Source organism: Littorina saxatilis, linkage group LG15, assembly GCF_037325665.1.
Source record: "Littorina saxatilis isolate snail1 linkage group LG15, US_GU_Lsax_2.0, whole genome shotgun sequence".
NCBI classification, from domain to species: domain Eukaryota; kingdom Metazoa; phylum Mollusca; class Gastropoda; order Littorinimorpha; family Littorinidae; genus Littorina; species Littorina saxatilis.
Window position 1 is genome coordinate 18,908,130 of NC_090259.1, and position 13,273 is coordinate 18,921,402.

At 44.3% G+C, this 13,273-nt stretch overlaps 2 protein-coding genes across 2 annotated transcripts; both read left to right on the forward strand.

The window, feature by feature from the left end:
• Nucleotides 1–3,687: 3,687 nt before the first annotated feature.
• LOC138948302 (uncharacterized) lies at nucleotides 3,688–8,854 on the forward strand. The gene is made up of 4 exons (XM_070319816.1): nucleotides 3,688–4,020; nucleotides 4,814–4,998; nucleotides 5,825–5,967; nucleotides 7,401–8,854. The coding sequence occupies exons 1-4, from the start codon at nucleotides 3,715–3,717 to the stop codon at nucleotides 8,852–8,854; spliced, it is 2,088 nt and encodes a 695-aa protein (XP_070175917.1). The 5' UTR covers nucleotides 3,688–3,714.
• A 427-nt stretch (nucleotides 8,855–9,281) lies between these two features.
• Nucleotides 9,282–10,850, forward strand: LOC138948746 (piggyBac transposable element-derived protein 2-like). The gene is made up of 2 exons (XM_070320356.1): nucleotides 9,282–9,464; nucleotides 9,675–10,850. The coding sequence occupies exons 1-2, from the start codon at nucleotides 9,406–9,408 to the stop codon at nucleotides 10,663–10,665; spliced, it is 1,050 nt and encodes a 349-aa protein (XP_070176457.1). The 5' UTR covers nucleotides 9,282–9,405; the 3' UTR covers nucleotides 10,666–10,850.
• Nucleotides 10,851–13,273: the final 2,423 nt, after the last annotated feature.

Here is a 13,273-nt window from a genome sequence, read left to right on the forward strand (position 1 = left end):
ATTTCATAACAATAACCTGTCATGCAAGAAGGCTCTACCTTGCAAATTGGTCTGTATAATTTATGTTGTGCTTTATACGTCTAGTCTGTGAACGGTTTTGAAGGCAAAAATCAATTCAACTGGTCTGTGCTTCGGTATCAATGTTGTGTATCATTCTATGTTACCAGAGGACAGACGTTTAACAAAACTGGGCCCATTTAAGTTGCTTTCAAGTATTATATCCAGACAGACATGAGTCTTGGGAGCTGCAGAATTGTATTCTCTTACGTTCTAACTCCTGTTGGGTTTGAACAAGAAGTACAATTGTTGTATCTTACGCGTGCGTTTGAACTTATAGGTACGTAATTTTTTAAGTTTAAAAGCCAACATTGAAAAGTATAACAACCCTTTCTGTTGCCGGCATGATGGTGACGAAAATGTATTCAATTTTATGTTATTCAATTATCTTCTTTTTTTTTAATGAAATACTGATCGTGTAATATACTGCAGAATCTGAAAAAGAAGCCCACATAAACCGGAACGTCATTTTTTTTCTCTCACGTTCTTGCTATTGCTTGGCGATTTTCTTACGTTATGTTGATTGACGAACTATTATTTTAGTTGAAAAACAAAAGAATTCGGTACTCCTCAACAAGGCAAGGACAGACATATTCAGTGACAATGGACTGCCAAGATTGCCAAGATTGCCTACAATTTATTCTGCTCGCTTTGTTTGTTTGTTGTGTTTTTAGCGCAACTGAATAAGTTTCTAATAATAATGACCAAGTTAACTATCGCGAAGTCATCACCTGCTTTCACACTTCCGAGAAGGATCCTGGGCGAGGGTAAGTTTTTAGCTTTTTTTTCTTTTTTTACCGGATTTGTAATAATTTCGTATCGCTCTGACGCTGTATTTGTTTCTTCACCCCATCCCACTGTCTATCTCTCTCTCTAACCCACGCACGCACGCATACGTTCGCAAGCTTGCACGCACGAACTCGTACACACAAGAACGGACAAACACACACACACACACACACACACACACACACACACACACACACGCATAAGCACACAAACACACGTACGCACGCACCAGCACACACACACACACACACACACACACACACACACACACACACACACACACAAACACGCACGCACGCGTATCGCTCTGACGCTGTATTTGTTTCTTCACCCCATCCCACTGTCTATCTCTCTCTCTAACGCACGCACGCACGCATACGTTCGCAAGCTTGCACGCACGAACTCGTACACACAAGAACGGACAAACACACACACACACACACACACACACACGCATAAGCACACAAACACACGTACGCACGCACACACGCGGCACACACGCGGCACACACACACGCACACACACACACACACACAAACACACAAACACGCACGCACGCACACACACACACACACACACACACACACACACACACAAACACGCACGCACGCTTTTCGCTCTGACGCTGTATTTGTTTCTTCACCCCATCCCACTGTCTATCTCTCTCTCTAACGCACGCACGCACGCATACGTTCGCAAGCTTGCACGCACGAACTCGTACACACAAGAACGGACAAACATTCAAACACACACACACATACACACACACACACACACACACACACACACACGCTTAAGCACACAAACACACGTACGCACGCACACACGCGGCACACACAAACACACACACAAACACGCACGCACGCACACACTCACACACACACACACTCACACACACTCGCCACACACACACACACAAACACGCACGCGCGCGAGCACGCACACACTCACACTCACACACACACTCACACACACACACACACACACACAAACACACATTTCACAATGCAAAACCAAAGGGGTCTCTCAAGATATTCTACTTCATTTAGATAATTTTATATTCGGTGTACATGCGTGCTCTGAATAGCTCTCTCACACAAACAATGCGTGCTCTGAATAGCTCTCTCACACAAAGACGGTAGTGCGCGTTTAACGAATTTACTTTGAATGTGCTTCTGATTGGTAAAACGTGATATCAAAAAGACTATCAATAACAGGATATTTTCACACAAAAGAACACTCACAAATGCACACACATAAAAGTACAGAAAAGGCACAAGAACACACACACACACACAAACACACACACACACACACACACACACGCATACAATACACACACACACAGACACACACACACACACACACACACACACACACGCATATACGAATAGAATGGTCCTTTCTGCTTTCTTTATTTTCTGTCTAGATGCCGGAAGCGTTTGCAGTTGACTGTGAGTGTGTGTCTGCGTGCGTGCATGGGCGATGTGGTATTATTATTATGCATCCTGTTCCATGCAACACGAACAGGTAATACATATTTCTTTCCTCGAAGTTTTGACGGGTTCGACGTTTAATGAAGAACAAAAGAATTTTAAATTCTACAGTTACTGAACACGGTTTTCCCATCAGCACGCAAAGTTAGTCTGTTTTGTTTGAGAGAGATTTCAGATGACAGCAGTGCGTGTGTGTGTGTGTTGTGTGTGTGTGTAAGTGTGTGTGTTTGTGTGTGTGTGTGTGAGTGTGTGTGTGTATGCGTGCGTGTGTACGTGTGCGTGCGTGCGCGCTTGGTGTGTGTGTGTGTGTGTGTGTGTGACAGTGTGTGTGTATGTATGTGTGCGTGCCTGCGTGATTGCGGCGTATGTGTGTGTGTGTGTGTGTGTGTGACGTACGTACGTGCAACGTACGTGAGGGTGTGTGTTCGTGTGGGTGTGTGTGTATGTTCGTGTGCGCGTGTGTGTGTGTATGTTCGTGTGTGTGTGTGTGTGTTTGTGTGTGTGTGTGTGTGTGTGTGTGTGTGTGTGTGTGTGTGTGTGTCTATTTGTACAGGTGTGTAACGGTGGGCGGTGTGTGGCTATGCATCCTGTACTACTAACACAGCCAGGTGATAAATGCGATTCTGTTAATTCCACAGTTTGAAAATATCGCGTTGCAAATCCCTTTTCAGTTAACACATTTTTCCCATCACGGACAGCATGCATAAACATTATCCTTTGTTTATTTGTTTAAGAAAGATGACCGGCTCGAGGATTCCGGATTTTCCAATTAACTGAAATTGAATGTGACTTCGGCTGTGCGTGAACGCTTTTTTCCCTCTTCTCTCTCTTTTCTATATCAGGCAGTTTATAATTTTTGCCAACATTATTAGCATTACTTTTGCGCGAAGAAACGTCAGAATTGGACTTGATTTACTGAAGATCTGATATTCTTGGGCGTAGGTGAGTTTGTGTGTGTGTGTGGTGTGTGTGTGTGTGTATGTGTGTGTGTGTGTGTGTGTGTGTGTGTTTGTGTGTGGACGTGTGTGTGTGTGTTTATGTGTGTGTGTGTGTGTGTGTGTGTGTGTGTGTGTGTGTGTGTTGAGTTCTTTTAGCGACAAACAAGCAAGAGCATATCATTATTTTAGTCGGCTGAACCCTGAACACGCGCACGTGTTTACCGTCATTTGTTTCAGTGTGTATACATGTGTGCATGTGTATGAGTGTACGTCTGGGCGTGTGTGTGTGGGTGTACTGCACTGTGGGCATAAGAGTTACCCCTTTGTGCCAAGGATAAGTTACGGTTACTTTGTTTCTGCGCGTGCTTTCGTCCTCCTGTGAGTTTGTGTTCGTGTATGTTTGCAGAAAGAGAACGGCGTTGAAACTTCACAATATGGAAACCACCAGCAGCCATTTCATACCAGGCCCCGGGCACACACACCCCACGCAAAATGACGACGTCATCAGCACGCTTGCGTCATTGAACGTCACATTTATATCCAATTTTGCTGACGTCACCGTGGGACCTGAAACAACAAGTATATCAACACACACGTCGCTGGCGGCATGGAAGGCAGGCCGTTGGGTTCTGCTGGTGTTCAGGCCGCTGTGTGCCGTCTTCGGGGTTGTGGGCAACGCGCTGTCTGTCACTGTTATTCTCAAGAGCCCTCTACGAAAGGGTCCCTCTGCAGTCTATATGGTTAGTTTCCGTGTAAGATTAAAGAGGTTGCGGGGAGAAAAGGCCAATAATCAGTACGGAAAGGAGACAAAAATGATAAAAGATGTCTTGTCTCAGAGTGCCAATATCTTCTTTTTCTTCGCTTATTGGCTGAAACTCCCACGTTCACTCAAATTTTTGCACGAGTGGGTGTTTACGTGTTTGGCCGTTTTTTCCCCGTCATTCAGGCAGCCATACGCTGCTTTCGAGAGAAGAGTGCCAATATAGCTCCTGTTCCGGATAGGAAATGGCCCTCGAAGAACGAGGTGTCATCACCAAACGGGATGTCAAACCAGCAGACCGAGACCAGAAAAATGATGTCATCTTAGCCTCGGTTCTGTGTTGGGTATTCGCTCGTTTTCCCCTCAACCTGTATAACGTCTTGGCCTTGCTTGCTACCCACAGAATTACCTAACCCTTTTTCTATCCCTGCATTGCTGGTTTTTGCATAACCATGTGCCTGTGTTCTTCTTTCAGTTTTGTTTTGGTTGTGTATCTTTTTTTTTGTATAACTAGCTTTACTTTGTTTTGTTTTTTCTTCTTGAATTATTGCTTGTTTCCCTTTCTTGTTTTTTTATGAACTGCACTTCTTTTATTTCATTTCATGTTGCAGTTTCAGCAGAACCCTAGAGCGTACAATCAAGACATGGGGGTCCCGGGTCTGTTTAAAAGTTTAAAATCAATCAATTAATCAATCAACCAGTCAATCAGTCAATCAATCATTCAATCAATCAATCACACTTTTACACCTATCTCTCACTGCACGTACTATCAGGTGACCTTGGCCTTGCAAGACATGGTGCTGTCGGTCATTGGCATGGTGCACGTGTTCCCCACGCAACAAGCCCTGGGGGAGGAGAACGTCTTGACCCAAACCTGGCACTGCAAGGCCTTCTACTTTACCCTGCTCTTCACTGCACACTGGGACACCCTCACCCTGGTGGCCATGACAGCTCAGAGGTATGGTATCATTGTTGTACACCCACCCCCCCCCTCCCCCCGAAAGCGGCGTATGGCTGCCTGAATGGCGGGGTAAAAACGGTCATACACGTAAAAACCCACTCGTGCAAAAAACACAAACACGATCGAGTAAACGTGGGAGTTTCAGCCCAGGAACGAAGAAGAAGTGAAGAAGAAGTACACACCAGTTTAGAGTTTCGATATCTCTAGTATCCATCTTTTCCCCCCACCCATATTTCAGTAATCGCACTGCAAGGCTTTTTACTTCATTCTGCTTTTCACTTCACACTGGGACACCTCCACCCTGGTGGCCATGAGCTCAGAGGTATGGTATCATTGCTGTACACACCAGCTATGAGTTTTGATATCTGTAGTATCCATCTTTTTCCCCCCACCCATATTTCAGTCATGGCACTGCAAGGCGTTCTAATTTACCCTGCTCGTCACTGCACACTGGGACACACTTACCCTGGTGGCCATGACAGCTCAGAGGTATGGTATTAGTAGTATCAGAGGTGCATTAATTAGAAGTAGCTAACCACCATTATATGCAGTCGACGCGCGGTGATACAATCGCCCAGACGGACAGACAGACAGGCAGGCAGGCAGGAAGACAGACAGACAGACAGACAGACAAACAGACAGACAGACATGTAGTTATTGGGACACATTCATTTTCCAGAATAATAAAGATAGAACTTTGAAAAGAGTTTTATTTCACTCTAAACAGGCCCCTTGATCCAGTTACAGAGCAACTTTTTCTTATTTTTGAACCGATTCTGATAAATCTGATTAAGTATGAATACGATGCACTCACACTTTGCAGATATGTGGCCATAGGGTATCCTCTACGTGCTGCCCGCTGGAACAGACGTCGTGTGGCTGTCATCGCGATTACCATTGCTGCCATAATCTCCTTCAGTGCCAACTGTGCGTACCTCTTTCTCTACACCGCAATGCCCTACACTGGTATGTTGGGTTCTTGACAATGTTTTAAGGTTTAAACATAATTGTATTCATACTCTCATACACGACATCACGGCAAAACACTTAAGAAGAAGAGCGACAAGTTAAAGAGATATGATAAGTGCTCACATTGCATGTTTTAAAGGCACAGTGCAGCTCACAGCCTTCGTTTTGCGTTTTTGTTGCAGCTGAGTGCATTTACAGTTCAAAAATCCTCCTATGGTAGTAAAACAAACCCAAAACTACCCAAACGACGACATCTGTGAAGCTCGACAGTTTCTTGTTCACGCGAGTGCATAAATTAACCTAGTTATTACGTGGTGTTTGGTCGGAGTTCGATTCAACTGAGTGATTCCGGCCTCCATTTTTTTTTTTACACAAACTCCTGATGACGTCTGACATAGTTTGCTAGTGACGTGTCTTTTTGTGCATGATGTGGTGATCTATCTGATCTAAATTTAGATCCAAAAATAGGTCAAGACCAGCCGGGTCCGAGTACGAAATTATTTCGTAAAAAAATCGCAGTTCTTGACTCTTTGGGTGCAAGTCAATGAAACTTGGTAGTTCTTCTAACGGATAGCTAGGTATGACTAAAAGCCCCAGGGGCTCCGTGCACCTGGATTTGACAAGTTCAGTACCTTTAAGCCTGTCCTTAATTGGGTGAAGTTGACTACGTGAAGTATTAATACTTCGCGAAGCTGGCCGCACGAAGCTTTAGCACTGAGTTTTCGGTAAAACGACTTTCGCAAAGTCTTCGCGAAGTCGACTTCGGGCTCAATTAGGGACCACCTTTAACGTTGCATGGCGGAATATAATTGAACACATAATTATAAACTTCAAAACTTATTAATGATATGCGAAGGAGTAGATTGTGGCGATAATCATTTGACCTACTAAAGAAAATGTGCAAGAGTAATCTTTCCCTTTAAGAAGGTCGTAGTGGTGATCATTGTATTTGCACCTTACACTGCCAGACAGAATTGTTTTCGGTTTATTCAGACTGCCGTTTATTCAAACTCTGCTTTTAATTCGATCATCCAATTGTACAATACATTATTATCATTTAGCAATTAACACCAAACTTTTAGCGGTGATCATTAGAAGATCCATACGACTGATTATTTTGCGCCGAGACCAACTCAAATTATTGTAAAAGCCAGTACACATTTTCAGATGGTAACCAAAACTATTTTACACTCAGAATAAAGAATTATATTGATACAAAGAAAGAAGAATGAAAAGACAATGAAACAGACAAAGCATAATTTATTAGAATACTCTTTTGCGCCTGCATACAGTTTAACTGATTACACCAGGAACCTGCAGTCGTGATAATGTGATACACCACACCCGAGATTCTCATCTTGAGATGATACAGTTTTGTATGTCTATATTGAGCACACCACGTTCATGCCACTATGACGCTATGTGCACAGGTCAGTATCGCAGCACGTGCGGCGTGTCCAGCGCGCCTGGTCACTACTGGGTCACTGTCATCTACCCCTGGCTGGACTGGACCCTCTACTCCTCCCTCCCCATCCTCGCCATCTGTGTCTTCAACATCCTCATCTTCCGGGCCATCAGGCGGGCAGACGCTCTGCGGAACTACACTCTGGCTGCTGGCTTGAATCATGAACAGCTGACGACCTCAGCCTCTGACGTACTGTCTTTGAAGTATGTTGGAGCACGTGGCAGCCGTGTTCGTGACCCTTGTGAGACGCATATTGACGCTTGTGAGAAGGATACAGTCTCTTGTGAGAAGGATAGAGACGTTTGTGCGATAGATAGAGACGATCACGAGAAGAATAAAGACTCTAATGAGAAAGACAGAGACGCTTGTGAGAAGGATGAAGACGCTTTTGAGAAGGATAGAGACGTTTGTGCGATAGATAGAGACAATCACGAGAAGAATAAAGACTCTAATGAGAAAGACAGAGACACTTGTGAGAAGGATGAAGACGCTTTTGAGAAGGATAGAGACGTTTGTGCGACAAACAGAGACGATCACGAGAAGAATAAAGACGCTTGTGAGAAAGATAGAGACGTTTGCGAGAAGGATGAAGACGCTAGTGAGAAAGATGAAGACGCCTTTGAGAAGGATAGAGACGTTTGCGAGAAGGATGAAGACGCTAGTGAGAAAGATGAAGACGCTTGTGAGAAAGATAGAGACGTTTGCGAGAAGGATGAAGACGCTAGTGAGAAAGATGAAGACGCCTTTGAGAAGGATAGAGACGTGTGTGCGACAGACAGAGACGACCACGAGAAGAATAAAGACGCTTGTGAGATAGATAGAGACGTTTGCGAGAAGGATGAAGACGTTTGCGAGAAAGATGAAGACGCTTGCGAGAACGATAAAGAATCTTGTGAGAATGACAAAGACCATTGTGAGCAGGAAACAGAACAGACAAGAGGCCGTAGTGGGCTGAGTACATCCAAAACGAAGATATCCGCAGATAACAAAGACGGACATAACGGCTCGAGCCCAAAGCTGCAGACATTCACTGGTTGTAGGAAACACTGTGTTCAGCCCACACAGAAAAGAAGCCGTAACGGGCTGAGTACATTCGCAGGTAGCAACAAAGCTTCCAGGCAGCTGACCAGGATGTTGGTCTGCGTATCCATCGCCTTCGTGGTGCTGAGTTCTCCTATAGGCATCTTCATTGTGGTCAGCAAGTCCTGGAAGCCTTCCTCCGACTCTTCTCGCGCTCTCTTCTCGCTGGTGAGCGTTCTGTGCGAGAGTCTGATGTACACCAACCACGCTGTCAACTTTGTGCTCTACTGCGTGGCGGGTTCTCGCTTTAGACGCTACGCAGCTAACATCTTGTGTCGTCGCTTTGTGCGGTCAAAGACCTCGACGAACCACAGTACGGATGGTGTCACGGGGTTGTGAATACAGTTTATAGATTAAAAAAAAATTAGAATCGTGACTGAGACGCTTTTGATATATATTGTGTTTTTGTGTTTTGTGTGTGTGACGCTTTTGATATTAATGTCAGTGGAAAGAACAGCTGAATTTTAGCATCCGCGACTGGTGGTTTTGTCAAACAAGACCAAGGCGAGCAACTTTGTTTTCTTCAAAACTTTCACAACATACGTGATCCTCACGCAAAAAATAGTTACTGTTTATTGTTCCCAAAAAGCTAACTTCAAATTATTAACTCGCCAATACAAGGCCACTGTACACAGAAAAAATCAATGACTGTGATGATTGATACATCGGTATTATAATGATGGTAATTGTTTTTAATTCAGGTGTTTTGAAAAGATGTTTTGATATACCCATTTAAGCCTGGCGTCCTTTAAAAAGGACGCTTACATTTTCCCCACCTGATTTACAACACAGACTCTGAGAAAGGTCTAAGTCACTGATTGGTGTAAGGGAGGTAACAACGTTTCAGAAGCTGAGTTGGAGAAAGTTATCTCTCTTGGCAGTAAAGTGTCATGGTGGACAGCATTCAAAATCCACATGCTGAGCAGATCAAGATGAGTTCCAAAAGAAGGTAAGGCTATATTTGTGTAATTATCAACATTTTTAATATCATTACTGAAGGTAATTTGAAGACAAAGGCATAATCTAGAAACATATTTTTCTTTTTGTGAATATAGTCCATAGTTTGTGTTATAGGCAGTTTCGATCTGGTGTCCTTTAAAAAGGACGCTAGGGCTAAATGGCCAGAGGTTTTTTCATGTACGGGTTGGGTTTGTTTCAGATTCACTGTGAACGAGGTAATAGATATGCTTGAAGATGATGACTTATTTCAAAGAGCTGACATCTTTCTCGACCCTCCTGAAGTTGATGAGTTGACTGATGAAGGCAGGCACGCTAATGCAGATGAGTATCCAGGCATTGGAATGGGTGGAGCCGTGGTGGTTGACCTCATCTCTGAGCTGGAGGAAGAGGAGCCGGAAGATTGTTACCATCTGACCTTTGATAACCTGTTTACAAGTCTGAAGCTTGTTGACGTCCTCACGAGCAAGAAGATTGGATGTACAGGAACGGTTCGTGCCAACAGGACCGAGCAGTGCCCACTGAAGTCAATCAATGAAATGAAGAATACCAAGAGAGGCACTTACGACTTTCAACAGGCCGAAAACACAGGAGTGATAGTGGTTCGATGGAACGACAACAACATCGTCAACGCTGTCTCCAATGCAGCAGGAGTCAACCCTCTGCAGTCAGCCTCCCGGTGGTCCAAGGCAGAGAAAAAACGAGTCAAGATCTCGCAGCCCTTCCTGATCAAACACTATAACAAGACAATGGGCGGGTGCGACAGAATGGACCAGAACATTGCCAAATACCGAGTCTCCATACGATCCAAGAAATGGTGGTGGGCCATTTTCAGCTTCTGTCTTGACCTGTGTGTGCAGCAAACATGGCACATGTACAGGGCAACACCTGCCTCAGAGTACATTCCCATGGATCTTCTGGCAGTTCGGCGTGCCATCGCGGACATCTACCTCAAGAGGTCACACGCTGCTGCCCGTCTGGAGCTCCCTAACCATCCTGTCGGACGTGTGGCAAAGCTGGACAGAAGAGTTCCACCAGCAATCAGATGTGATGGGTTGGATCACCTGGTGGAGCACATCTCCAAGCAGAGAAGATGCGCACAATGTGGCAAAAAGGTCAAACAAATCTGCCTCAAGTGCAATGTCCCTCTGCGCCGAAAGTACTGTTTTGTGGCATTTCATACTCCTGTGTAATCGGTAACTGACCACTTGACCACTCACAATGAAAGTGAAAAGCTCTGACGAGCTGTACAAAAATCGTTGAAAGCAATTTTGTTTGCACAGATTATTCACATTGGCAGGGTAACAGGAGAGTGACTTGCACCATGTTCAGAGGTTGTTTTTGTTTTTTTGTTTGTTTATTTTTTTAAAATAATGGACAGTTAATTCGTTACTTTGTATTGTTTACAAACCGAAAGTTAAAAACTTTTTTGAAAACAAGTGTTTGTGTTAATAAATTTCATTGAAAACTTTTAGAAACTTGTTCCTTTCACTATTGTATATGTTTGATAAACCTCTACCCTCTCGATCCTAGCGTCCTTTTTAAAGGACGCTTGAAAAAAATGCTGTAGACACAAGAAAAAGTAAAAAAATCAGAAAAGAAATACATATTGTGTCTTAGAATTTCATTTGCTATTAAAAAACGCAAGAAAATAAAAAATAAAAAATCTCGGCAAAAAGGGGTTAAGGATTGGAAAGTAGGATATGTGAAACTAACCAGCTTAGGAGAAAAGAAGTGCAGAATTCAAACTAAAATAATCTAATGTGCTTGCGCGTCAGTTTTCGTGTGTGTGTGTGTGTGTGTGTGTGTGTGTGTGTGTGTGTGTGTGTGCGAGCTCAAAAGCAAACGAACAACCTAACAAACAAATAATAATAACAACAACGACAACACACACACACACACACACACACACACACACACACACACACACACACACAGAGAGAAAAAAACACGCACATAATGGAAGAGTTTGCTTTGGTTGTTCCCAATTTTGGCGTTCTAATACTCGCTGTGTCGCTAATGGGCAGAATATATCTGCGCAGTTTCAGCAGGACAGACGACGCACGGCCTATTATTTATGCCGCCAAGGGCGGATCTAGGGGGGGGGGGGTTACACCCCCTCCCCCCCTAAAAAGAGGTAATTTATTGGCTCAGGATGCACCAGATAGCTGTATTTTGCTTCTTTGGATAAAAAAAATTCCGGGGGGCATGCCCCCGGACCCCCCAAGAGGCTTAGGCGCCTTCGGCGCCGTCAACTTGTATCTTCGCAGTCATTTTGTAACCCCCCCCTCCAAAGTGAATTGATCCGCCCTTGGCCGCGATAGGGATTATGACGAGTACTTGACCTGTTTTCCTTTCATGCAACGTGTAGCGGGCTGGGATAATCTGCAATGCGTCGTCGGTCCTGCTCAAGTTTCATATGGTGAGCGGAGCTTAGTCAGTGCGCTCTCATTGGCATCGTCTGTTACTGCATACTCGTTTTTCAATCAATGATTGTAATTTTGGTCAAGCAATCTTCGACGAAGTCCGGACTATGGTATTGAATTTCAGCTCGGCAGCGTAACAACTAGTTAATTAGTTTGCTCATTAAAGTTGTCATTAAAATCGAATTTTCACTAACAGATTTAAAAATGTGTGCATCGTATTCCGCAATTTCTCCTGAATTCAAAAATATATAGTTATATCATGTTTACTCTAAAAATATGCTCAGAATGAAAGAAAATAGGTTCAGTAAGTACTACAGACGCGTGATTCGCGGCGGCGAGCGTGACCCGTCTCATTCTTTGGTATTTTTTGTTTGTTTGTTTGTTTGCTTAACGCCCAGCCGACCACGAAGGGCCATATCAGGGCGGTGCTGCTTTGACATATAACGTGCGCCACACACAAGACAGAAGTCGCAGCACAGGCTTCATGTCTCACCCAGTCACATTATTCTGACACCGGACCAACCAGTCCTAGCACTAACCCCATAATGCCAGACGCCAGGCGGAGCAGCCACTAGATTGCCAATTTTAAAGTCTTAATTATGACCCGGCCGGGGTTCGAACCCACGACCTCCCGATCACGGGGCGGACGCCTTACCACGAGGCCAACCGTGCCGTTGGTCTTTGGTATGGTTAGCCGAGACTATCTAAATATAGTCTTGGCGATGACTGTTTTTTTGGTGTTTATCTGTTACTTTGATGCCGACAGCTTGACTGAATTGTGTTTATCTGTTACTTTGATGCCGACAGCTTGACTGAATGTTTTTATATCGCTTCACGCGACGTGTTCGTTATTGTTTTACTTGTGCAAGCCAGCCTGCTGCTTATCTTGTTCAACAAGGTCTGTAACCAGGACCCGTTCATTGTCTTTGAATCACACACGTATGCATGACCACGCGTGTTACAGACAAAGGCATATGTCGCACCAGCGACTCGGGAAGGCAAACACATTTTGAAAGAAAACTGTTACCATGATCACAAACAAAGGTGATCAGATACAAAGGTTTCTATTTTACCAGCGACTTGAGTGGACAAAGAGCGGTGAATGTGAACGTGTTAGAGAAACAAACGGGTTTGTACAAACAGCGATTCGTGAAGGCTAAGAATGGGAATCATTTTTGTTTGTTTGTTTGCTTAACGCCCAGCCGACCACGAAGGGCCATATCAGGGCGGTGCTGCTTTGACATAACGTGCGCCACACACAAGACAGAAGTCGCAGCACAGGCTTCATGTCTCACCCAGTCACATTATTCTGACACCGGACCAACCAGTCCTAGCACTAACCCCATAATGCCAGACGCCACGCGGAGCAGCCACT